Source organism: Hibiscus syriacus, unplaced genomic scaffold (assembly GCF_006381635.1).
Source record: "Hibiscus syriacus cultivar Baekdansim isolate YM2019G1 unplaced genomic scaffold, ASM638163v2 tig00112498_pilon, whole genome shotgun sequence".
NCBI classification, from domain to species: domain Eukaryota; kingdom Viridiplantae; phylum Streptophyta; class Magnoliopsida; order Malvales; family Malvaceae; genus Hibiscus; species Hibiscus syriacus.
Window position 1 is genome coordinate 1,281,388 of NW_024063347.1, and position 25,912 is coordinate 1,307,299.

The window sequence follows — 25,912 nt, forward strand, 5'->3', positions numbered from 1 at the left end:
CAAAAATTCTAAGGAAAATAACATTCCATTTAACAAGTTACTTAATGGGTTTTTCTAATGACCTTTTAAATAAATGAAAATCTTAAAAAGAAAAACTGAAGATACACAAATACCCATATCCGACACTAGTAAAGTCCAGAGTAATAATGGATTGGGTAGACACATCATGGGGATTCAATTCTAACAACAGGCATTTTTACAATTGCTTAAACAAATGCTAAACACAATATAGCACAAAAATGTATCTAATACCATTTCCTCGTGTCGGTAAAAAGGGGAGATTCACATTGTTTAGCATTATCCATACAGATTATTACGTGTAGGTAGAAAATTGAGATATACAGGTAACCAAGGAATAGTTCATCGTAAACTCAAAGAAGCATCATACTATCTGCAAATTCAAGCAGAAAAATGTTCTATTCAAGTTGTTTATCCAAGTTATATGAAAGGTCACACTGGTACTGACCTTTTAGGCGACTGTCGGTGTTTTAAAAGGTTAAATTTTATTCGCCGCCTCAGCAAAAGACAGAGAAATGCAAGGACAACAATAAGGACTAGATAAACTTCAGAGTGAATTCCCCAGAAATACCCCATCGAAAGGAACCTTCTTTTTCCGCTACAATCACAATCACAAATACTGCGTTGTAAAGTCCCCTCAGAAGTGGCTTCTGGATCAAGAATAAAGTCTACATTCACGGCTTCTTCTTTGAACCAGATACTTGTGGTCTTTGATTTGTACCCAGGCACATTAGCCATAACTGCAAACACATTCATCAGTTCATAGCATATAGGTTGTTATTGCTTTAATTGAATGATATCTTTAGAAAAAAAGATGGCCAACAAAACAATATCCCACTCTTCACTTTCTTGAAGTACTTGAGCCAGACACCCGTGTACGACACTTGTCCACAAGAGTAAGGGAATATGATCCTCTGAAAACACCAGAAATCTTGACCATACCCATGTCCGACACATTGGAGTTCAATAACATAGTATTCAACCAACTCCGGAAACTAAGTGCAATACTTAACGACTCTTCAGCTGCATAGTGCTATTCTTGTGATTCAACCATCTACTCATTTTTTTCTAATCATTCCTATGTGATCACCAACAGTCTCTATATGTTTCTAGCATTACTAACAATAACCAAAAAGAACCTTGCATACTGCGACTAAAGAATTTTCATACCTTCATATCTCTCTCCTGGAACAAGTAACCGATGATAATCAGAAAATGCCCTACCAGTTTGAACCTGTCATGATCAGGGGAACCAAGAAACAAGTTACCAAAAACAGCTAGAAGTCGAGATCACCAGATTATTTGATTGTGTCAAAATTTTATAAAAGCAGCGAGAATGTGTATTTTGTTAACAATAATCATAGGAGAAATGTCAACTAAAACCAACATAAGCACAAGCTGCATGGATACTGTCGTAATGAATCTCTCAGAAAAGAATGAAATCCAGGCATATCAAAAGTAATTTCTGTTTGATACGGAGGAGGTCCCTGATGAGAAGGGTGATAGAAGCTAAGATACGAAGCATAGATATTGATTTAGAACGCTAAGCATATCAAATTCCACTTTTCTAAGGTGATTGGTGCAAAGTAATTACTGGTCTAATAACCAAAACAGGTTGGCAAATAAAGGAAAACAGAATTATGATCAATATAATCAAGGTAATCCAGGTTCCTAGTGCTCAAAATTCTGCATAACTTGCATCCTGAACTGAGAAAAAGAGAACTTCACAAATTCCAAAATGCTGTCTGATGTCCTATAACAGGTAGAATATAAGCAGAAATGATGGATTCTCAGTGATCATAGTATATATAAAATTCAAAGTGATTCCAACTACTGAATAAAATTGAATACTTCAAATCAGAATCCTTGCACTAAGATTTGTGTGAAAATAATAGTGAATGAGGAGATGTGTTTGTATCATGACTGCATATATATATGTATGGGTTAGGATACTACATAGTGCAAACTCTTTTAGTTTTACACAGATTTAAGATCGTTGGACGGGTGAAAATAGATGGCTGAGATTAACTCCTCTCTTTTTTTCCAGTGAATATTTTCTCATTTACTACTGTTAATCTCAGCCGTTTATTTTCACTCATCCAACAGTCTTAAATTTGTGTAAAACTAAAAGAGTTTCACATTGTATAATAGGATCCTATCCATATATATATATATTTGTGAACACACCGTGTAATTTATTTCCTTGATTGTGATCGACCCAGGCAATGGCCTTCCCCTATCTGAAGAAAAGACCCTTCCATGAACTCCTGTCTGAAAATATACATGTCACATAGATCAATGATTAGTAGACAGCAAACCGTAAAAATATTCCTCTTTCTTGAATATTTAAGATTGCCATCTGCAAATCCTCCAACACAGTAGATAATTTTAGAAAAATATTTTTTTATACAAAAAAGAAGATGAAAGAAAAAAAATATATATTTCAATTTTCAATAGACTTTTTTAAAGCCAAATTGCAGTCTACCTTTACAAGGCTTGCAACAAGATTTAGCATGCTCATTTTGTTGTGCTCCCAAATGGTAGGAAGCTGCAGATTACAATCAGTAAAGAAGATGAGAAAAGGCAACAAAATGTAGTAAAAAAAAGAATGAACACCATCTAAATTAACTGTTCAAACCAGGCCGAAAGCTAAATAAGATAAAGTAATGCTGACAAAACCCAAGAACTATCTAATTTTATGATACAAAACTAACAAGGTTCATATATTTAGGAGAGAATAAAAAAATGGAAGAAAGACCGAGCATATGTAAGAATTTATTTAAAGCATCTGCAGAATAGGGAAATGATAACTGCTGTATCAGCATTGATTCTTTTTCATAGTTATTGTATCAGCATTGATTCTTGCTAATTAGTTTTTTGACAATGAAAATAGAGAGCTGAAAGGAGGGACATTGACTAGACACAACAAAGACCAAAACACCTAATTAAATTCCATAGAGCTATTTTGGCAAATATCATTTCTGATATTCATCAGTATCAGCATAAAAGAGATTCTATATTTGACAACATCGAGATAAATAAAAGAACCGTGAGGCACCGAACCAAATTACATAAAGTAAAAGGAAACCATATTAAATTCGCTACAAATACAATTAAAGCAAACTTATGGAAAACGAAGTTTTAAATTGTTTCTTCATTACAAGGTTCAAAATTGTTTCTTGGTTTGGAACTTCATTTAAGGATGTCCATATTCCTTTTGATTCCATGATGGGGGACTTAAAACTAGCAGACTGTAATGGTAATTTGAAAAAGAGGGCATCTCCTTCTAGGTGGAGTCCTCCTCCGGAAGGGTTTTTAAAAGTAAATGTAGATGGTGCAATGGTCAAAGGTTGGGATAAGGGGGGAATTGGTGGATTGATTAGGGATGGTAGTGGTTCGGTGCTTGGGTCGTTTTCAGAGAAGGTAGGGGGAGGTCTTCCTTTACTTGCAGAGCTTTTGGCGATCAAAAGAGGGTTGATTCTTACTGAGGAAGTTGGTTACAATCCAAGCCAGAGGATTATATTGGAATCAGATTCGACTAACGTTCTAAAGTGGATTAAAAATCCGGACCTTAGTACTCGTTTGTTTAAATCCTTTGTGACGGATATAGCTACTCGTGTGGAAAGGAAGGGTATTATCACAAGGCATATTTCGAGAGCTGCAAATTGGGAAGCGGATGAATTAGCAAAAGCTGGTATAGGGTGATTTTTGGGTTTCTATTGTGGTTAAAGGTGTTATATCTTGGCTGTTCTTTTTAAGGGAGTTATTAGGGTGCGTTATGTATCCAGAGTTGTGGCTTAAAGGTTATGTTGTTAGTAGTTAGTCATGTAGGTGTGGAGGTGTATTATGGTCCTCATTAATAAAAGTTAGAGGCATTCTTTTCCTTCTTCCTATGCCCTTCATGTTATGTTTATAACATGTAGGGTATGAAGGGGGGTTTTAACGAGGCCTTTTTTATCCAAAAAAAAAATTGTTCTAGAATGATATCAAGATTATCAGACGCATATACTTCCTGGTTGGAGATTGTGTGGAAGGGTTTAGTTCCACCAAAAGTGGAGGTTTTTCTTTGGCAAATTATTCATCAGAACCTTGCTGTCAAAGCTGTTTTATTAAGCAGAGGGGTCAAAGGTGTAGAGAACCCACTTTGCGTGTTTTGTGGAGTGGAACCAGAATCAGTGAGTCACTTATTCTTTTCTTGTGAGCTGGTTTGGGAGATTTGGGCAAAACTACTCCGTTTGTGGAATGTTTGTTCAGTACTACCCAATAATCCTAAAGTGTTCTTGCTTTCTTGGTTGCAATTAAGGCCATACTCGGTTATCTGGCAATTTCTTCCGGGAGCTGTTTTGTGGACTATCTGGATTTGCAGGAATCAGATAGTGTTTGAGAATGGCAAGCTAGATAAAGCTAATCTATTCTTTTTGGTGAGGTATAGGGTGGCTTCATGGTTCTTGGCTAAAAACAATGACTTATCTATTCAGGTTGACAGCCTTGTGGGTGACTTAACTTTGGCGGATATGCATCGTTCCCCCTCTAACTTTCGTTTGCCTAAATTAAAGTGGTGCCCTCCTCCTTCGGGCTATTTTAAGATGAACGTTGATGGGGCTGTTACTTTTGACTGGAGAAGAAGTGGTATTGGAGGAGTCCTAAAGGATGCTGATAATAAGCAGTTGGATTTCTTTTCTAGAGCGACAAGGCCTTGTTCTCCGATTACTGCTGAGATATTTGCAATCAAAGCAGGGTTAGATGTATTTTTTGATTCAGTTTGGAAGGATAAGGGGAATCTGATTTTAGAAAGCGATTCATTTCTTGTTGTGAAGTGGATCAACAGCCCAGATCTTTGCCCGGTTCACTTAGTTGATTTGGTGTAGAAAATTCAGAAGACTGTGTTGCATTTTAATGTTATTATCAGTTATATCAGTAGATGTATTAATGAGGAAGCTGATTGTTTAGCTAAATCAGGAATTGGTTAGTGAGTGCTGAGATTGTGTTTTGGTGAGAATGGGGTTGGCGGGTTGATGTTGGAGGTTGTTGTATTGTGTTCTGGTTTTGGTGTTTTGGTCTTGGTTGTTTGTTATGTTTGGTAATCTTATGTAATTATGGTTTATTAATATATTGAGGCACTCTTTTCCTCCTTCCGCTAGTTGCCTCTTCTCAAGAGGCAACTATGAGGGAGGTTTTTAATGAGGCCTCCTTTTCCTATCAAAAAAAAAACATTCTTTACCACATTAAAAAAGGCTGCTCCACAAAATGCCTCAAAACACAGTCAAAAGAACCAACTCTTGGTTTTAAGACTGTTAACGTAAAATTCAACATCTCAATGCCTAAGGTTCTAACTAAGAACAATCAATCCAGACAGCTGTGAGGAACACCTTTATGTCCTGAAATTTGAATTTTATGAAAAAAACACAAAAGAGACATCCTAATTTTGTCTGATAAGAAAGAAGCACTTCCTTCTGATGTTAACAAGTTAAGAAGCAAATAAAAATAGGTGAAAAGGTTGTAAGGTGGGGCTTTGCTAAGAATGCTTGCTTGGTCGTGTTCCAATCTGTGGATGAGATGAAGTCAGCGATGGAAAGAAAATGGGAAGAGTTGTCTTTCTGGTTTGATATGTTGGAGCCTGTGTTCAATGAGGACAACATTCCCTTAGCTTATTGCTCGATCTCCATGATAGGAGTCCCTTTAAACTGCTGGTCGGTTCCTTTTTTTACTAGGTTGGTATCCAAGTGGGGTAAACTAGTTAAGATTAAAGATGAAACTGCACAGAAAGTGGACTGCAGAGTGGCGCAAATGATCCTGAGGGTCTTTAGTCCTTTTGACATTCCTGATCATACTACCATTACAACGTATGGGAGGAAATTTCTGGTCAAAATAAAGGTGGAAGGTGGTGATGTTTTCTTTCCTGAGGTGTCAGAATTCGTTGAAGATGATGTTCTAGAGGAGCCATGGGCGGAGCACTCTTCCAATTGGAGCGCAGAGGATGTTCAGGTGAAGCATGGAGGCCATGTGGGTTGTCAGGGGTTGTCAGAAACCCGTAGAAGGGTTCAGGACTGGGTTCAGGGCTCGCATCATAGTAAAAGTACAGAAACCGAGAGAGTTGTCTCCACTCAACATGAAAAGTCGAGAGGCTTGTCTGTAGGGATGGATAGTGGGAAGAGTGTGGGGGGAGATTCCTATGCGCTTGATATAGTTGACAGGGAGGTTGGGCTTCAAAAAGATAAAATCAAGGATCCAGTGGGTATCGAAGATGGAGACGGGCCTGCATTTGGTTTAAAGTTGTTAAATTCAAGAGCTGGTTCACAAGCAGGTTCTGTAAGCTCGATATCCATGAAGATTGCTCCGGTTGCTAAGGAACTTATCAGAAGTCACAAGATATTTTATAGCAGGTCGAAATGCAGAAAGATTTGGATTAATAATGTGCAGGCTTGGAAGAATGAACAGGAAGGGAAGGAGGTTCCCCGAGGGGTGTTAAATGATGTGATGGGCAGGGACTTATGTTCAAGAGGTTGTCTTTCTGAAGTTGCTGAGGCAGCTGGGGTTTCTGCAAGGGACAATGATGGTACTAGGCCGAGGAGAATTATCAGGAGAGTTAAAAGATCCCTTTGTAGGGATGCTACGGATCATGCTAGTGTCTCTACGTTATCTTCATCAGTGTTTCCCTTGTTGGTGGAGGAAGCTATTGCTACATGGGAAATTAGCAAGTTATTGGGAATTTCTTTCAAAGAAGGGAGGGAAGCTTTTATACAGAAAATTATAGAGTTGGAGAAAGGTTTGAGTGGGGCTCCTTGAGGTCGAATGTTTTCCTTGGAGTTTAGGCATTATTAATCTAGAGTATCATGCCAAAGCTTAGTATTTTGTCGTGGAACGTTAGGGGTTTGGGTAGAAGAGAGAATTAAAGAGCTGTGCAAAAGTTAGTTTCGGAGAGAAATCCTACTTTTCTATTTCTTCAAGAAACAAAACTCGAGAATTTACCAAGATCTTTTTTAAGGAGAAGTGGTTTGAATAGGCTGCAGAGGTTCGTTGAGTTACCAGCAGAAGGTTCTTCTGGTGGTTTGTTAAGTTGCTGGGATGATAGTTCCTTTGTGGTAGAAGATCATCATATTCACAAGAGGTTTATTGTTGTCTTCGGGGAGTTCAAATCCAATAATCTTAGGTGTGGTTTCATAAACGTTTATGGTCCATCTGTGGAGGAAGAGAAGGTTGGTTTCTTTGAAGAACTAGGACTGTTTTTAAACGGGTATAGTATCCCTTTTTGTGTGGGAGGGGATTTTAACGCTTATTTATCAGAAGATGAGAAGGAAGGCAGGGCTCACAATAGAAACTCTATGGAAATCTTTAGTATTTTCATTCAGCTAACGGGGCTTATTGATTTACCTCTTATTGGGGGTAACTTTACCTGGAGTAGTAATAGGGATTTGCCTACTGTTGTTAAGCTCGACAGGTTCCTGGTGAGTGCTAGTTTCTCTGCAGAATTCTCTGGGATCAATCAGTTTTTACTGCCTAAATCTATCTCTGATCATAATGCAATTTTGTTTGAGATTGGGGGAGATAATTGGGGAAAGCGACCTTTCAGGCTGTTCAATTATTTAATGTCTGAGGATGGGTTTGAGGAGAAGGTCGTGGAGTCATTTAAGGAATTTAAAAAAGACAAGAAAAGTGCTGGAATTTTGAGTATACTTAGGAATACAAAGTATGCCATTAAAAGCTGGTCTGGGGATAGGAATCAGTTTCCACGTGTGGACATTTCTGTTCTTGAAGACAAAATTCACCAATTAGAAAGGAGGATGCAGCAAAATCAGTCATCCAGTGCTGTTGGGAACGCGTCAGAGTTGAGGTTGTTAAGAAATGATCTTTGGAAACTATACAGAATTGAGGAGCAAATTTGGTGCCAAAATTCTAGAGAGAAGTGGTTTAAAGATGGTGACCGAAATTCTAAATTTTTTCATACATGCGCTTCAATTAGAAGGAGAATAATTCTCTGAATGCTATTAATGTTGATGGTGTAATTATCAAAGATCCCGTCATTATCAAGTCTATTGTCAGGGAGCATTTCTTTAAAGCCTATAACAGTGTTTCAACTTTGAACTTTGGAAGTGGAGGATTTTGAGTTGAATTTTTCTCGTATTTCTATGGAGCAGAATTTAATGTTAGAAAAGGAGTTTACGGAAGAAGAGATTTGGGAAATCATTAGCTCGTGTGATAGTAATAAAGCTCTAGGGCCCGATGGGTTGAATATGGGTTTTTTTTAAAAATTCTGGTCTTACTTGAAAGGTGATATTATGAAGTTTTTTCATAATTTCTTTTTGGGGAAGGATTGGGAACATGGCATAAATCATTCTTTCATAACTCTCATCCCAAAGGACTCCAATGTTGGGGGTTTAGATGAGTTCAGACCTATTTCACTTGTAGGTGGGATGTACAAGATCCTATCTGTCTTTCGAGAAGGTTGAGATGTTGTATTAACGATATTATCAGTGAGTCACAGTTTGCTTTTATTCCTGGGAGACAAATTCCGGACTGCTCTTTTATTGCTAATGAAGGAATTGATTTGTGGAGGAAGAAAGGGTTGAAGGGTTGTGTTTTTAAGGTGGACTTCAAGAAGGCTTATGATTCATTAGATTGGAACATTCTCTTTAAAGTCATGAACAAAATGGGGTTTGGTTCTAAGTGGTGTAATTGGATTCGAAAGTGTGTTACAACTGCTTCGGTATCAGTTTTAGTTAACGGTGTTCCTACTGCTGAATTTCCTATAGCTAAAGGTCTTAGACAGGGTTGTTCCCTTTCCCCACTGCTGTTTAATTTTGTTGGAGAATTGCTGAATCTGCTGCTACGTAAGGCAGTATCTTCAGGTCTGTTTTGTGGTCTGATTGTTGGTTATGATGAGGCTTCAGTTAATCAATCTCATCTGCAATTCGCAGATGATCTAATTATTTTCTGCAATGCATCGAAGACACAGGTAATTAATGTTAAGAGGATCCTACGTGTTTTCGAAGTTATGTCAGGCCTGAAATTGAATCTGTCTAAGAGCAAATTATTTGGGATAAATATTGATGAGGAAGTGATTCTTCAGTGGGCTAATGCTGTTGGATGCTCGGTAGGACATTTCCCTACGGAATATTTGGGGTTGCCTCTTGGTGCTAAGAGGAATTCGCTATTGGTGTGGGATCCGGTTGTTCAAAACTTTTATAAGAGGTTAGCAGGTTGGAAGGCTAAGACTTTGTCAATGGCAGGGAGGTTGATTTTATTGAAGACAGTTTTGAGTTCCTTGCCTACATATTTCATGTCTCTGTTTAAGATACCTTCTTCGGTGATGGCGAAGCTTAACTCCATCATGGCCAGATTTCTATGGGGAGGTGTGGAGGCAAAACAAATTCACTGGGTCAATTGGTCGACTGTGTGCGCTGGAAAGAATGATGGGGGTCTTGGTGTTCTGGATGTTAGTTATATGAATAGAGCTCTCCTAGGGAAATGGTCGTGGAGATTTGCAAACGATAGGGAGTCAGTGTGGAAGAAGGTTATTTGCTGTAAATATAATCTGGACCCTAATTCTCTGATGTTTAATGAGGAACTACCTGCATATGCTTCTTGGATATGGAAATCGGTGGTCAATAATCACTTCAAACAGGATCAGTTTGGAGTAAAGTTCCGAAGCTTGTTTAAAGTTAGAGTGGGGGATGGGAGGAGCATCAGATTTTGGTATGACTGTTGGGCGCTTGATACCCCTCTAAATCTGGTTTTCCCGAGAATGTTTGTTCTTTCGGTAAATAAGTATGGGAAGCTGAATGAGTTTGGGGAGTTTCGGTCTGCAGGCTGGTCTTGGCATGTTCAATTGAGAAGGAATTTAAGTGATTGGGAACTGGTTCAATTCTCTGATTTATTGGCTTTAATTCATAATATCACTCTTTCTCATGACTGTTCTGATGGGTTAGTCTGGAGAGGGAATGGGGAAGGAGTTTATACTGTCAATTCGAGTGTAAAGTCATGTTGTACTGCAAGTATAGCAGACCCTTTTTGGATGAAGTACGTTTGGAGGGGTTTGGTGCCTCCGAAAGTGGAGGTATTTATGTGGCAAGTGGTGCTTCAAAGATTGCCAGTTAAACTAGAGTTACAGAGGAGAGGAGTTTCAGCTATTGTTGACGCTGGTTGCCCTTTATGTAACAAGGCGGATGAGTCCTCAACACATTTATTTTTTACTTGTGTTGTGGCGTGATCTTTATGGAACAAATTTTTGAATTTCTGGGGAGTTTGTTCAGCTTTTCAAGCCAATGCTCAAAATTTCTTGTTTGCTTGGGATGATTTGGTACCTAATTCTAAAATTTGGTCCTTCATTCCGAGTGTGGTTCTATGGTCAATCTGGAAGTGGAGAAATGCCATTGTGTTCGATGGGGGGAGGTTAGATCAGATTGATTTATTTTTTATGGCGAGAAGTAGGTTGGCGTCTTGGTTCTTAGCTAACTTCAAGGAGGTATATATTCTTAAGGACTCTCTCATTAGTGATCCATCACTTGGGGATAGTTGCTCTTACTCAAGCTCTCCTATTACCTTAATTGTGCCCTGGTCACGCCCTCCAAAGGGCTTTTTAAAGTTGAATGTGGATGCGGCAGTGACGGCAGACTGGAGGAAAAGTGGTGTTGGAGGCATTCTTAGAGTTGAGGATGGTTCGGTGGTTGGTTCTTTCAAATAGGCTGCTGGTCCAGGTCCTCCTATCTTGATTGAGCTTTTGGCAATCAAGAAGGGATTATCCTACTTTACTTCGATTCAACAACGTTTTAAGGAACGTTTAATCGTTGAATCTGACAGTAAAATAGCAGTAGATTGGGTCAAGAATAAAGAACAATGTCCTTTGGTCTACATTGACTTAGTGAATGATATTGGTGATAAGTTTAAAGGTTTGAATGGTATTATTAGATGGGTTGCTAGGTCAGCCAATGTTGAGGCTGATACTCTAGCAAAGGAGGGTATTGGATAGATACATTGTTCTGGTTGATTCAGGTTATTTTTCGCTTTGTTTTGGGATGTTGTTAAAGGAGTCTGTGTGGTAGTTTTTAAGTATTATGTAACTGGAGGTTATTAATGAAGTTTTTAGGCACTCTTTCCTCCTTCCGCTGATTAAGGAGCACATTGTGATCCATTAATCAAGAAGGGGGTTTTAACGAGGCCTACCATTCCAATCAAAAAAAAATAGGTGAAAAGTATGACTCCTATCCATCTTTCCATTACTTGCTTTTATAAGAAAAATAAGAAAAGTAGAAAAGGTCACTACCTTTCAAAACTAAAAGATACAATTCAAGCTAAGCATAAAGAGTGCTAGAGTGATTCCGCTCCCCAATCAGTTGGGTCTTCGGTTTTTTTTGGGGGGGGGGGCGTGGAGGTGTTTAACCAATTATATAAATGTTTTCTCTCCAAAAGAAAAGAAAATGTTCTTCCAGAACTGGTATATAACATAATTATAGAGACACTCTGATGCAAGTCCTATTCCAAGTGGTAACATACTCAATATTATTAAGTGAAAGATGACTCAGACAAATTCTAACCTCCTTGGCATTAGGCCATTTGTTATCACTAATCTCCAAGGTCAACTCAAAACAGCCACCATGTATGTAGTTCCAGTCTTGCATGCCACCATATACAGGGTACCTGCATTAAGTTGAACACTAGCTGAATGGTACATAACAGAATAAGTTATGAAAAATGGGCATATACTGCAGACTACATAAAGATGAAGAAAAGTTGCATGGTAATCAAATTATAATCATAATCAGAAAACAAGTTGCTTACCAAGCTGCTCCATTTGTAATTCCTCCCTCAAATTCCTTGCTCAAAGACATGTTATGGTGAGATTTGCTATATATGCTTGCCAAGAACCGGAATGTTCCATCATCAGGACATGCATAATAATTCTTCCTGATTTAACACGTACGAATATAATAAACTATATCCAGCATTGCAATCAAAAGATTCAGTTTGCAGTCATAACAAAAGAAACCAATTTTATGTTGTTCATAAAGAGTAGATATATAGAAGAGTTGCATTACTAACAGCAACATTGTGACAAGTGAAACTCATTATGAATTAAACAAAATGTGTGGGGATTCATAAAACTACAACCATTCATTATTGCAGACATGATCATGGTGAAATCAACCAGGAAGTTATTAAAGATTGTGTTACAGCATAATTAAATAAAAATATATGCTGACATCGACAAATAAAAAGAACTGAAGTAAAACAAAAGCCTGAAAACCACAACATGGAAATATGCAATCCATGATAATTTAACTGATGAAGCATCCAATAACCAAATCAAGAAAATTAAATTGCTAGCTTGTTTAAAAAGGATATGGACAGGTATGACTGAAACAGGAATCAAGTCTGAAGCCTAGCATGCCTAGAAATAACACCTGATAGTCTAACATACCTAGACACAATATCTTTAAATAGCAGACGGAAGCTATAAGGAACTTGAAAGATTATGTATGTGCAACTTTAAAGCTGATAATGAAGAAGAATCACCTTTTATCCAGACTGCCGTCCCATGGATAGTTTGCAACAAGTGCACCCTGTCAACAATGAATTAGTAACAAGGGCAGTCTCATTATGTTTCTTATGTATATTTTCTAACTAAGAACGAATTCATAGCCACATTCTAACACCACCATATATTTGAAGTAATGAGACAAAACTTAATATGTACATCATTAGAAGATAAAAGCGTTTACTAGATCTGAATGACATCCATCTAAATTTGATGATAACAAAACTTATAGAATTAAAGTCCATTGCTCACTAAGCCACTGTTTGGTTGATACTTTTGCTATTTTCTTTTTGCTTTTTTTGCACAAAAAGAAGAAGAAGAAGAAGAAGAAATGAATAGAAAACAGTAAGCAATTTGAAAAAAGCATCAGTAAACTGGAGCTTAAATCAAAGATTAAAGGATGAGAACAGGCATATGTGTCGAACAATAAAACATTCATAGTCCATTGCATGTACATGAAGGGGAAGCAGGCTTTAGTTTTCCATATCTTTGGTTTGCCAGAGTATATAGTTAAAATTTTCTTATTCCCCTTACTTTGGCCACCAAACACAGGATTCTACAGTTGAATATATGCTCGTACATTTATGTTGCTAGGACATGGGTTTAAGTGTCAGACATGGGTTATATCCAAGAAAGGTATGTTCAATTTCCTTTTTAAGTTTCTCCATGTGTTTGGAGGGTAATATCCCTGTACTCATGTCTGAAAATTTGTTCAGATGAGGATATTGGTTGGATAAGGGTACTTCAAGAAAAAAGAAGTCAGATCAGTATAGACGTACATTGCATGCAACGTTATCATGAACTGCAGAACAGAGGCCTTACTCTTTATGCTTTCACTTCCAACTAGCACTTATTTATCTCACAAAGCAACTCATACATACATATAGGGCGAGATGTATAACTTAACTGGATGTCAGACAAGGTTATGTAAGAAAAATGAAGAGTTTGATCAATATTGAGGTACATTACATGTAACATTATTTTGACCTGCAGAACGAAGTCATAAATCTTAATGCATTCAATTCCAACTATCACTTAATTTATCTTCAAAGCAACTCATACATACACAAACACATGTAGATATATATTTCACTAGAATTAAAAGATAGAGTTGGGTGACAAAAGCATCTTTGCATATTCAAAATAAAGGAAAATAGAAATGATGCCAGGAAAAATGAATGGTGAAAGGAAGCTCCTTTTCCGTATCATTTGTGATTCAACTCTTCTATGCCTATCATGTTTATCTTCAAGTACAGTCTTTTACCACCTTTTGTCAAGAACTTAAAGCAATCTAAAAATTTTGACAAAGAAAAAGTAACAGCTATTGTCAAAATCCAATAACAAAAGAACTCTATCCGAGTTTACTAAATACACAACAAGAGAAGCGAGAACAAAATATTACCCCATGCAAACTTGCAGATGCTGTAAAATGTATCTCTCTCAACCATCTCATAATTGCCTTTGTTTCAGGTTGTCGTGCATCCTCATCATCGTTCCAGTGGAAAAACTGGCAGATTTTATTAGCCATGGTCATTTAATATGGCGAAAACGAGTAAATCCACTAAAATCTAGGAATAAAGAGAAACCGAAAGCAACACACAATGATTATGACACTAAAATAAGAGTGCACACATAATAACAGGATCCAATAGAATTCTGAGCTTAAAAACGAATATTTAGTTGGGATCATTTTCAACAATTTGGATGAAAACTACAAGTAGAAACATATTCCTTTCTGATATTATAAGCCAAACTGAATATATGATAGCTATAATACACCATTCACAACTTTTATCACCATGAAAAATAAATTAAAAACCGATCCTAAAAATTAGGATCTGAAATCAACCTCTAATTTCAAGTTTTTATCTCTTCCAATCAATCCAACTAAATCAAGATGTGCTTTCACCTTTTAGATTCTTCTATAACAAATAATAATCATAGGAATGCGAACACTGCTCCCAATTCTCCCTTTAATAAGAAAACCTAATCTGAATTTTTATTAAATTCTACCTGTCAGAACAACATCTATAAATATGAAAGCACAAAGGTTTTCCATGATTTAACAAACCAGATATATAACTTATTGTATATAAAGGTCATAAGGAGCAAATGGAGAATTTGTGTTGTATTGTTAAAAGGAACTTTTACATTTCATTTATTATCATGTCAAGTTGACTAGAAAATGGTAGGTAGTGAATCGACTTTCAATCATCTCATTCACCATTGCATAGCGTTCCTAATTTAGTTTGCATCCCACCTTCCTGCAAGATCTTACGAAACTATGATAAATCCTAAAAATTAGAATATCAATCCTGATTTGGGAAGAGCATAATCCTTAACACCAATGATTCAATTAGGAATGTTTTAACTTGAACTTGTTGGTTGAGTTACAGAAAACCAAAATAAACCCTTTAACATTAGATATATATGGTCTCATAAGATCCAATTGCTTCTGGTTTGTAAGGTTCAACTCAAAATCAAATGTTTCAAACTAATATCAACATTGCAAGAGTACCTGATCAGGAAAATCTCGATTTAAATCAATATTATTTGCATTATCACGTCTCTTAAGAGAAAATCCATCAGGATTCATTGATGGAAGTATGTGAAGGTGAACCTTGTCAACAATCAAGTCAACCTGTACTAACAACAAATACTACAGGTTAGCAATTTTTTAAAATACTGAATATGATGAGGGTAAAAAAATTACAGCAGCACATGTTCCACAATTCTTAAAGATGAATGTGACATGCATGCATAACCAAACAAATGTAAACAGAAAGCTTACCTAATCAACATGAGTCATCTAATAGTATCATCAAGGTAATACTTGTAAATTGAGGAAGATCAACCTTTTATTGAAGAATGAATGAAGATTCAACTGGCTTTTTAACTGAGAAAATGTGATCATATGAATAGTAGGCTGGGCCCTACCAATCACTCACATGATTGCATATGTATCCTTTTATGGATAAGGTGTGTATGGACATAACTGCATCCTTTTTTTAAAGATTAACTGTGTCAAAGGCATCAGAATAAATTACTGAATGCAGATACAAAACGTTTTATAGCTGTTCAGATGTACAATTAAGTTCTCAAGCCAACCACTTTTTCCAATGACCATGGAATGAGGGGAATGTCTCTAAAATGTCTCAGAAACGACTTGAAAATATAAAAGTATATTCAAATATCATTAAGCTTCAACAATCACCCACGAGCAAAGCATGATTATAGGTAAGAAAACCACAGCACATAAACCCAGGAAGTATTACAGAAAAAACACTGGAAAATGAACATAAATACTGTTCACAACATCATGCGAGAAAAAAGAAGAAATACACTTACATGCAGTAAAAGGAATAGAAAAATACCAATGGATCCCTCATATAGTTGTCACATATCCAATTCGCAAGAAGTATAAGAAGCTCACGACCAACAGGTTCATCACCATGCACATTACCAACAAACTGCAATATCGAGCAAATCAGGATTTGAATTTACCCACAGAATAACAGTTCATAGCAGTTAATTAACTACATTTTGAACAAAAAATTAGCCTTGCTGATGCAATAGAAAGGAATACAAACTCTAAGCCTCCAATCACCATTGATAGAAAATACAAAGAACAATCACCATGCTGACAAGATGGGAAAGAATTGTCATGGAAATTCTCGTTCTCAGTAATTGTCATAAAAATAGGTGAAATGTTTGATAAAGGACAAGTTACATTTTAGTAAAAATGAACAAGAGAAAGTTGTTGAAGGGGAGAAAAAATGTGTTTAGCATAGAATGTGAAATGTGAAAACAGAGGTCTAAACTTGTGGTGCTCATTTTTGTTAAACCTTTACTGTTGAAACTTTCTTCAGCCATAATTCAACTTCAAATTAGGTTCCAGACTGTTACATCCAATACTTTTCCTCCTGAAAGCACATAAGACAGCACAGTCCTCGAGAAGATTTACTGTAATTGAGTAATTTTCTATTGATGCTAGTACATTGACTCCTTTCTAACATCAGGTTCTATACTACCAGTTTGCTATATATATGATTCCCCCAATAAAAGCTTTTAATGTTTCAACATTTTTTTTTTTGATAGGAATAGGATGCCTCATTAAAAACCTCCCTCATAGTGGTCCTCTGCCCTAAAGCTAGGACCAACTAGCGGAAGGAGGAAAAGAGTGCATCAATTTATTAATAATAAACCAGATACATAAGGCTTAAAAACAGTCTTGCAAACTACATAAAACTTAAAAACAGTCCTGAGGGTACTTTTCTCTTAAGGCTTACAAACCTGCCTAAGCAACGACAAAAATTGCCCAATTCCTTCCTTTGCTAACTTATCGGCCTCACAGTTACACCATCTAGGAATCCACCTAACAAAAGCCTGAATAGCAGAAACAATAGACATAATTTCCTTGACAAAGTTTGATAGAAAAGCATGCGTAAGAACTTGGTCTTTAATCCAATCCACTGCTATCTTTGAATCGCTTTCAATAATTAGTCTGCCCTTCGAAGCCCATTGTGATGAAACAAATAGATCAATTCCTTTTTTGATAGCCTTCAGCTCTGCTAGGATTGTAGGATAAGGACCGACACTTTCTGAAAAAGAGAAGAATATCCCGATTCCAATCTCTGAGAATACCCCCTATTCCAGCATACATACCAACCGTACTAACAGCCCCATCCACGTTCAACTTAAAAAAATCCACTGGAGGAGGACTCCAACAAATCGCCCTCCTATTCATGTCTATGTACTTTGTTAGATTATCAGCCAAAGAAAGGTCAGCAATTAAAGAATCCACCTGAATAGGGATAAATGGATATTTTGCCAAATACCATTTGGCTAACCTTAACCAAACAGTGAAAAACAATGATAATCTATCCAACTTCTTTTCCTCAAAAATGATCTCATTTCTAATCTTCCATATTGACCAAAAGACTGCCCCCGAAATAAACTTCCACATAGCAGATTTAGGATTCACATCAGCCCAAGAACTAAGCAACGAAGGAGGGTCTGGCGGTAAAACTAACCGAAAACCCCAGTACCCTATAATCTTATACCAAAGTTCTCACGAAACTCGACATGAAATGAAAAGATGCTGGATTGATTCATCCTGCAGGTTACAAAGTGGGCAGAGAAAGTTCTCCCCTAAAGGAACCCCTCTTCTCAACAATTCAACTCTAACAGCAACCTTTTGATAGGACAATTGCCAAATGAAAGATTCTACTCTAGGAGGAACTAAGCCCAACCAAACACAGTTACTCCAAAATAAAGATTCATCATTAAAATTATAAAGAGCTTTCCTACAATCTTTAACAGAAAACAGCCCCACGTTCAACCCATTCCACAACAACCCATCATCCAATGACTCAATAAGTTTAACATTTTTCAGCCTATCCAACAGCTCTACCAGCTGCTCCACCTCCCAATCACAAAGATTCCTCCTAGTCTTCACACACCATTCCCATCCGGTTGAATCAAAACTCCCAAAGTCTGCAACATTACCCGTTTTATTAGTAGAAAGGGCAAAAATTATTGGAAAAAGAAATTTCAAAGGAAACTCCCCAAGCCATGTATCACACCAAAAGGATATAGATTTCCCATTCCCAATTTGTATCTTTACATGGGATCTAAGACAACCTCCAATGGTATCATCCTTAATGAAGTTATTAACAATTCCCCTCCACATCCAAGAATCATTTTGAGAAATAACCTTGTTAATATCCATGGTCTGACAGCTGACATTGTGTTTACAACATAAGAATTTCTTCAACATCGAATTTTTGTCATTTGCAAATTTCCAAATCCACTTACCCAACAAAGCTCGGTTTGAAACATTCAAATCAACAACACCCAAACCACCACCACTCAACGGTTTGCAAATTTTATCCCAGCTCACCCAGTGAATTTTCTTCTTTCCATCCCCTCCGCCCCATTAAAAAATCGACATCATGGAATTTAACCGGTGAGAAATAGTAGAAGGCATCTTAAAAATGGATAGGTAAAAAAATAGGTAGGGAAGATAAAACCGAGTTAATAAGTACTAACCTACCGGCCATAGATAGAGAATTAGCTTTCCAGCCTGCCAATTTCTTATTGAAATTATCAATGACCGGTTCCCAAAGCTTTGCCGAGTTCTTCTTCTCCCCTAAAGGTAGACCTAAGTAAACAGTCGGGAATGAATCAACAGAGCATCCAATATCCCTAGCCCAAACATCAAGGATGTCACTCTCCACATTAATCCCATACAGCTTGCTTTTTGCTAAATTCAGTTGGAGCCCCGTCAATAAACCGAAAATCCTCAAAACTCTTCTAACATTCTTTATCTGAGTAATTGAATCTCGACAAAAAATAATTAAATCATCTGCAAACTGCAGGTGAGACAAAGTAAAAGAGTTTTGACTGTTTCCAAAAGAGAACCCCTGAAAAAGACCCAAGTCCACTGCTTTCGACAGCATCAAATGTCGTAATTCCCCAACCATGTTAAACAAAAAGAGGAGAAAGGCTACAACCTTGCCTCAAACTTTTAGCAATAGGGAACTCTTCAGTAGGAGAACCATTCACTAGAACCGAGGTAGAAGCCGTTGAAATGCACTGTTTGATCCAAGAACACCACCTCTCGCCGAATCCCATCTTTATCATTAACTTTTGCAGAATCTGCCACTCCACAGTGTCGTAGGCTCTGCTAAAATCCACTTTAAATACAACCCCTTTAAGTCCTTGCTTCCTCCAAGAATCAATACCTTCGTTAGCCAAACATGCACAATCTAACAATTGCCTTCCCGGAATAAAAGCAAACTGTGACAGACTAATAATATCATCGATACACGATATTAGTCTCTTGGAAAGAACTTTTGACAGAATTTTGTACAGGCTGCCCACAAGACTAATAGGTCTATAGTCTTCAATACACTCAGGATTACCTTTCTTAGGAATCAAGGTAATAAATGCATGATTAACTCCATGAACCCACTTCTTTCCTTTATAGAAATCTGAGAAAAACTCCATAATCTGATTCTTAAGAATTTTCCAGTATTTCTTGTAAAAACCCATGGTAAAACCATCCGGTCCAGGAGCTTTAGTACTATCCGAAGAAGAAATTGCTTGCCATATTTCTTGTTCCGAGAATTCCTCCTCCAAATATGCGCATTGAGATGTTGTTAACTGTGCAAAATCCAAATTCAAGTCCTCTGCCTCCAAGGCCGAATTGGAGTTGTATGCAGACTTGAAAAAATTATACACACTTTCTTTTATTTTTCCCGCATCCGAAATTAAAACTCCATCAATTTTCAATGAATGAATGGAGTTTACTCTATTCCTTCTCATAGCACTTAGATGAAAAAACCTAGTATTTCTGTCTCCACCCTTAATCCACCTACTTCTGGACTTTTTGATACCAAATGCTCTCCTCGATCCTAAACAACCTCCACAACTCTTTTTTGCAGTCAACCCATTGATCCCATTCACCCTTAGATAAGATTCGACATTGAGACTTTCTTTCCAAGTCATGTATCTTCCCTTCAAGCATCGAAATTGAATCTGACAACCCAAAGTGACTACCTCCAGGCCATCTTTTAATCTGTTTTTTAGCAGCCTGTAACATCCTAAAAATCCCCCCCATTATTCATCTTCTTCTTCTCAACAGACACCAAGTCTTCTATCCATCCATCAAAACCTTTTTCCTCTAAAAGGTAATTAAAAAATCTAAAAGGTTTAGGGCCCCAATTGATACTAACATCTTCCAACAAAACTGGATTGTGATCAGAAATAGAATTTGATAGAAGGGACTGTGAGATCTTAGGAAAATTGTTTAGGAAACTACCACTAATTAGGAAGCGGTCTAGTCTAACCCATGTAGAATCTTCTCTATTGCTACACCATGTGAAAGTCCCTCCTGACATAGGCAAATCAATAAGATTTGATTGATTTTCCTGTTGCACAAAAGATCTGAAAATATCAATTGTATGCCAATTCTGTGATTTCCCATTTTTTTCTTGCGGATCAAGATACGCATTAAAATCACCCCCTATACAAACCGGTAGATCCAACAAACGAACAAAATCTAACAACTCCCCATAAAATTCACCTTTTTCAGATTCAATAACAGGACCATAGACATTAATAAAAGCGAATTCCTCTTGGTCATTCATATAATTTCCCACCAGTGCCAAGAACCTATTGTGCACATGCTTATTTGTATCTTTGAACGCATTATCATTCCACATAGAAATCAAAGCACCCTTTGACCCCTGTGCTGGAGACACCATCACCTCCTTTAAGAAATTTCCTCCAATCTTCGTAGTAATCGATACATGCCATTTTTCTAACTTTGATTATTGGATAAAAAGCAGAACTGGTCTAACCTTCTTTACTAGCCTTGCAACAGCAATATATTTTTCTCTCCTCCCTAACCCTCTAATGTTCCAAGATAAAATGTTTAATCTATTCATCAAAAAACAACACTCCCACAACTAAAACCCAACTCTCCAAATAGCAAAAAAGTGAGACTCTGCAAATCATCCATCCCTTGCTGACTCAGACTCATCTTCCAGGCTTAAAATTTTTTCTATGAAAGTCTTCTTACCTTCCTTGAACAAAAGGCCTAACAACTGACAAACTTCCCAAGTAGCCATTGCTTCCTCCACCACCTTCGAGAATTGAGGTGAAAAGACAATAGGTGAATTAACCAGATCCACTGCTTCCCTAGTTAAACTCTTCTCTCCCTTCTTTTAGTTCTTTCTGTCCCTGTAGCAGGAATAGTAGTTGCTTCCACAACCTCTGAAGAGCTATTCCTAATAAATGGTACCACAGAAGAGTTCTGATTATTAGCAGAACAATTAATAGCCTTTTCCAACCCACTTCCCATTTTATCTGAAGAAAACTGTTGAAAATCTTCTTTTCTAGACGAAAGTTCTTTCTGTTCATTTCCAACCCAGTGATTTCTCGCCCTCGATCTACTATAAAACCTTCTAAAGCTGGCCATTCTCCTCCTCTCTATTGGCACACTTTTAGAAGAAAGTAATCTTCTATGCTGAATCAACGTTCTGCCTCTTGAAGAAAACTGTGAGGATTCCTGATTAGGAGCTGACAACATTAAGTTAGGATTTAAAGGCTCAATGTCTTCACAGTCCTCGAAATTCACTGAATTTCTCTTCTTCTCACAAAAAGAAGAAACACTACCCGCATTGAGAATCACTTGATTGACATCCTTAACCATTCTCAACTTCTTTTGAACAGCTCTATTGTTAACTATAGCTTCATCCCTCACTGCATCTGTATCTTGCTCTTGAAAATCGGACAAAGGCTGATCCTTTTTTTTATTTACTGCCCTGGCCCAATTCAACTTCACAGCAAGGCCCGCTGAGAAAATTTTAGTTATAGGAGAAAGAGACTCCCCATTTGAATCAGAATGGGCTTGGATACTCTAGTCCACAGCCTCTCGCATCCCAATTCCTGCATAATCCCCACAATAGTTTAAATCAAATTCAAATTTGTCTGACACCCCATTATTATTGGGCAGAGTGACGGACTTCTTTTTCAAATAATGTTCCCCATCTTCTTCTGACATCCTCCTTTCTAGACTGGTCTGAAGCCACGTGTCTACCTTTGACCGAAATCCTTCTTCTGAATTTTCCCTGTTATCTTCTTCCTTCTCTAAGTTTCTACCATCGTCCCCCTTTGACACATCGTTATTGCAGCTGCTATATGAAAAATTCTGCCTCAGGACTCCAAAATATTCAGAGTTAGGATTACAACTGGTACCCACATTAATTTTAACTTTAAAGGATCAGCCATAAGAACCCACAATAACAGATTTTTGTACATCAAAAGGGCTTGCAACCCTCAACAGCATTCTGGCCGAAGAAAGATCATCTCTATTTCTTGTTTCCTCCAGGATACTCACAACCTTTCCCCATTTTTCACCAAGCTTCTCCAAAAAAGGAACACTCCAACTAAGAAGCGGTAAACCAACCAACTCGACCAAGCAATAAGCCAAAGGAACTCCATCTTCACTCAACAACGGATCTACCCAATCAAACCAGCAGTATAGTTTCTCTCGGAGACTCGACCATGCCTCTAAAAACTCTTCATTTGTATTGAACATAATAATGCTGGCGTTCCTGATATATCCCCACCTTATTATCTTAACCTGGAATCCCTCCTTTGCCAAAGCTCTCTTCACCATATCAGGATGAAAGAGATCTTTGATAACCCCTGTTAAGGAGTTTTTCACCCAACAAAAATCATCTGATGGGATATGCATATCCCAAACATTTCTTATTCCACTTGCATTCTTCTGACCTCCCTTATTCACCATACGACCTGGATCCACGCTCCTACTGTTGGCCACATAAACAACCTCCTTATACGATCTTTCATCTCTCAAACTTCTCGGTTTCTCCAACTCAGCCTGCAGTTCACCATTAACCTCTCTACCCAGCTTAAAACCATCCAACTGATTTCTTTTTACCTCTGCTTCTCTTTTTCTGCCCCTCTTGTACTTTGCAATCCCCACTGAGACTCTCTTCCCATCAATCAGCATACCGTTTACATTATGAACTGCTCTTCTGCAACCTACCTCCTTCGCAAATTGCACAAAAGCAAACGTGGATGACTTATAATTTGGTTTAGACATAAAACTTGGAATAAAAACCCTCAATATTTTTCCATAATGGTTAAAAATCTCTCTTAACTCAATTCTAGTAACTCTCGTACTAAGATTGTCAACAAAGACAGTCCATTCCTCACCAGAGGACGAACTACCAAAAAAACTCGCTCTTTTTCTCTCTCATACTGTCTTTTTTTTACTGCCTGATTCAAACTCCGTATTGTTTAAACATTTCAAATTTCCTTTTCCTCCATTTTTATTTTATTAGTTTCTTCCATTCAATTTCTAAGTTTTTAACCATGTTATAAAGGAATCATTTGTAAAACAACCATGATTTCACATAAGTTCTTAACCATGTACCTTTATAGGTAATAGAGCATTTAATCATTTACCTTGAACGCAGGTTCAGGCTCTTCCTTGCCTGGTTTGTCAGAGATCTCTATCACCAACTAAACAAAGAGAATCATTAAACACTTGTTGAGAATAATCCATACAAACACAAATGATTCAAAACAGTGTAATAAAAATCATTAGGACGTGTATGTACAGAAAAGGAAGCAAGTTGAAACAAAACTATTACCAGGGGGAAACCTTGCACACTCTTTCCAATACTGATGCCGATATTAAAAATGCCCTCAAAGAGAGTAATAAATTACCAATCAGTATATAACCTCCATGGAACACTAAACCAATTCATTCATTCCACAAAACTATCAATTTTTTAATGAAAAAATTCCTACTTGATTTCATCATAAAAATTGGGAAAGATCATAAGCCAGAAAAAAGAGAAAAAAATATAAATAATCACCTGTATATTCTAGAAATGTGACTACATCTTCGTCCAAATTCCTTCATCGCCTTCTCTAATTCAGAATTAGTCATGTAGCCACGAGCAATATCAGTTCTGAAATTAAAAAAAAATCCTCAAATTATTCACAAAACCCAAAATTTTAATCAACTTACATTTTAAAAAGTAAAGGGAAAAAAACCTCGAGTGGCGAGATTGGTTGTCCTCGAACAACTGCCTTGCAGAACCGACGGAACCATGATTTGGAGACCCTAAATCTAGAGAGCGAGAGAGAAACAGTCAGACCAAAATCAATCATTTGTAAATTAAACACCGAATTGCAACAAAAATATACCGGCAAACCAAATAAAAGTTCAAAGATCATCGGGCTTCTTTTTTTATTAACAACATAACTCTATTAACTTGTATATGCAAAACATATCAAAAAGTAAAGAAAATTAGGAATCACAATTCACAACTGTTCAGCTGTAAACTGAAGCAAAGTGAGAAAAGAGAACCTGAAGCTGAAGATAAAGGATTGCCTCGATCTCCACCTCTGGCGATTACGTTGCGAAGAAGGAATGAGAAAATGATACAAAATTTAAGATTCATTTTCCCCCAATAATATGAACTAATTTGACATTATATTTAGCTTCGATCGTTTATTTTTTTAACGATCTTCGAAGTTCGGAGAGAAAAAAGAGGAGCGAGGAAGGAAAGTTGACGGTTCATGGATTTGGGCTTAACCCATTTATTGTTAAAAATAAATCCATTCCTGGTTCCTAATTTAATGGACCAATTAGCAGTTCGCATAGCAGAACGAATAGTTAAACTATTTAAATAAATTTTAATTTTGAATTTTAAATTTAGTATTTTAAATCGAGTAAATTAAGTTAAAATTTATTTCTAATAACTTTCATTATATTTTAATAAATATTAATTAATAAGTTAAATATCAATGATTATATAAAATTAATTAAATTTGGTTCAATGATCGATGACAACTCGATCATGATTTTAAAAAAATAAAATTATAATAAAAATAAACAAGTTCAAATTCTAACTATTCATACTCACTATCCTTTTTAAAAAATATTTAAAATGATTTATAATTTTTTCTTTGATTCATTTGGGTGATTATAAGGTAATATATATTTTAAGGAGAATAATATTTCTGTTTATCATTGAAGTTATTTGATAGTTCATAATTTTTAAAATTTTTAAAACTAAATATATCGTATATTTAATGTATTCGAACTTATAAATTCTTAAATATTATAATAACGATGAGATTCAATTTTATATGTTTAAATCAAAAGATATTGTATATTTAAATTTATAAATTTTAAAACATTATAAAAATAATCCTACATATCAAACTAAAACTTAATTGACTCACGATTGTTTTTACTTTTTAAAAAAAATCAATAAAGCTGTAGTGTCATATGAAAAAAAATTGAGAAATGGTAAATAAATAATTCTTAACTTGTGTCTATATTAATTGGGTGATACAGTAAAAAACATCTTTTACATATGCTATAAGGTTATTTATATTAGAGTTTTGAAATTATGATTAAAATTTTAAATTATTTTTTAAAAATTAAAATATTTTTATTGAGTTGTAAAACTAATTATATTATACCAATCTAAATTTTTTGTCAAATCTGGCATGAAATATAATTAAAATGATAGTGTCAGGAATTTATATACTTTTAGAAAAAATCAATTGACCCCTTAAACGTTTTTTACATTCAATTAAGCTCTTAAATAAAAAATAATAATCTAAAAAGTTAATTGTTACTGTAGTTGTATAGCAGTTTTCAATATTAATGGACCATTCATGTGTAAATGATGACATAACATAAAAGTGTAATTGACTTTTTTATAAAATTTGAGTGATTATTTAATCTTTAAGCAAAAGAATTAAAATTAAAAATTATTTAAATTTTAAAATATTAAAACA

At 36.2% G+C, this 25,912-nt stretch overlaps 1 protein-coding gene across 2 annotated transcripts; it reads right to left on the minus strand.

The window, feature by feature from the left end:
- Nucleotides 1-366: 366 nt before the first annotated feature.
- LOC120180662 (carboxypeptidase SOL1) lies at nt 367-24,606 on the minus strand. 2 transcript variants are annotated; one of them, XM_039185945.1, is made up of 15 exons: nt 24,468-24,606; nt 24,152-24,227; nt 23,971-24,066; nt 23,743-23,773; nt 23,555-23,611; nt 15,925-16,020; nt 15,069-15,191; nt 13,953-14,057; nt 12,529-12,575; nt 11,794-11,919; nt 11,550-11,652; nt 2,504-2,566; nt 2,206-2,289; nt 1,189-1,252; nt 367-758 (listed from the first exon to the last, which is right to left on the minus strand). In XM_039185945.1, the coding sequence occupies exons 1-15, from the start codon at nt 24,559-24,561 to the stop codon at nt 451-453; spliced, it is 1,473 nt and encodes a 490-aa protein (XP_039041876.1). In that variant the 5' UTR covers nt 24,562-24,606; the 3' UTR covers nt 367-450. The 2 variants fall into 2 exon arrangements, with proteins under 2 accessions (XP_039041876.1, XP_039041877.1); XM_039185946.1 differs by having other exon boundaries at nt 24,152-24,221; nt 24,468-24,602.
- Nucleotides 24,607-25,912: the final 1,306 nt, after the last annotated feature.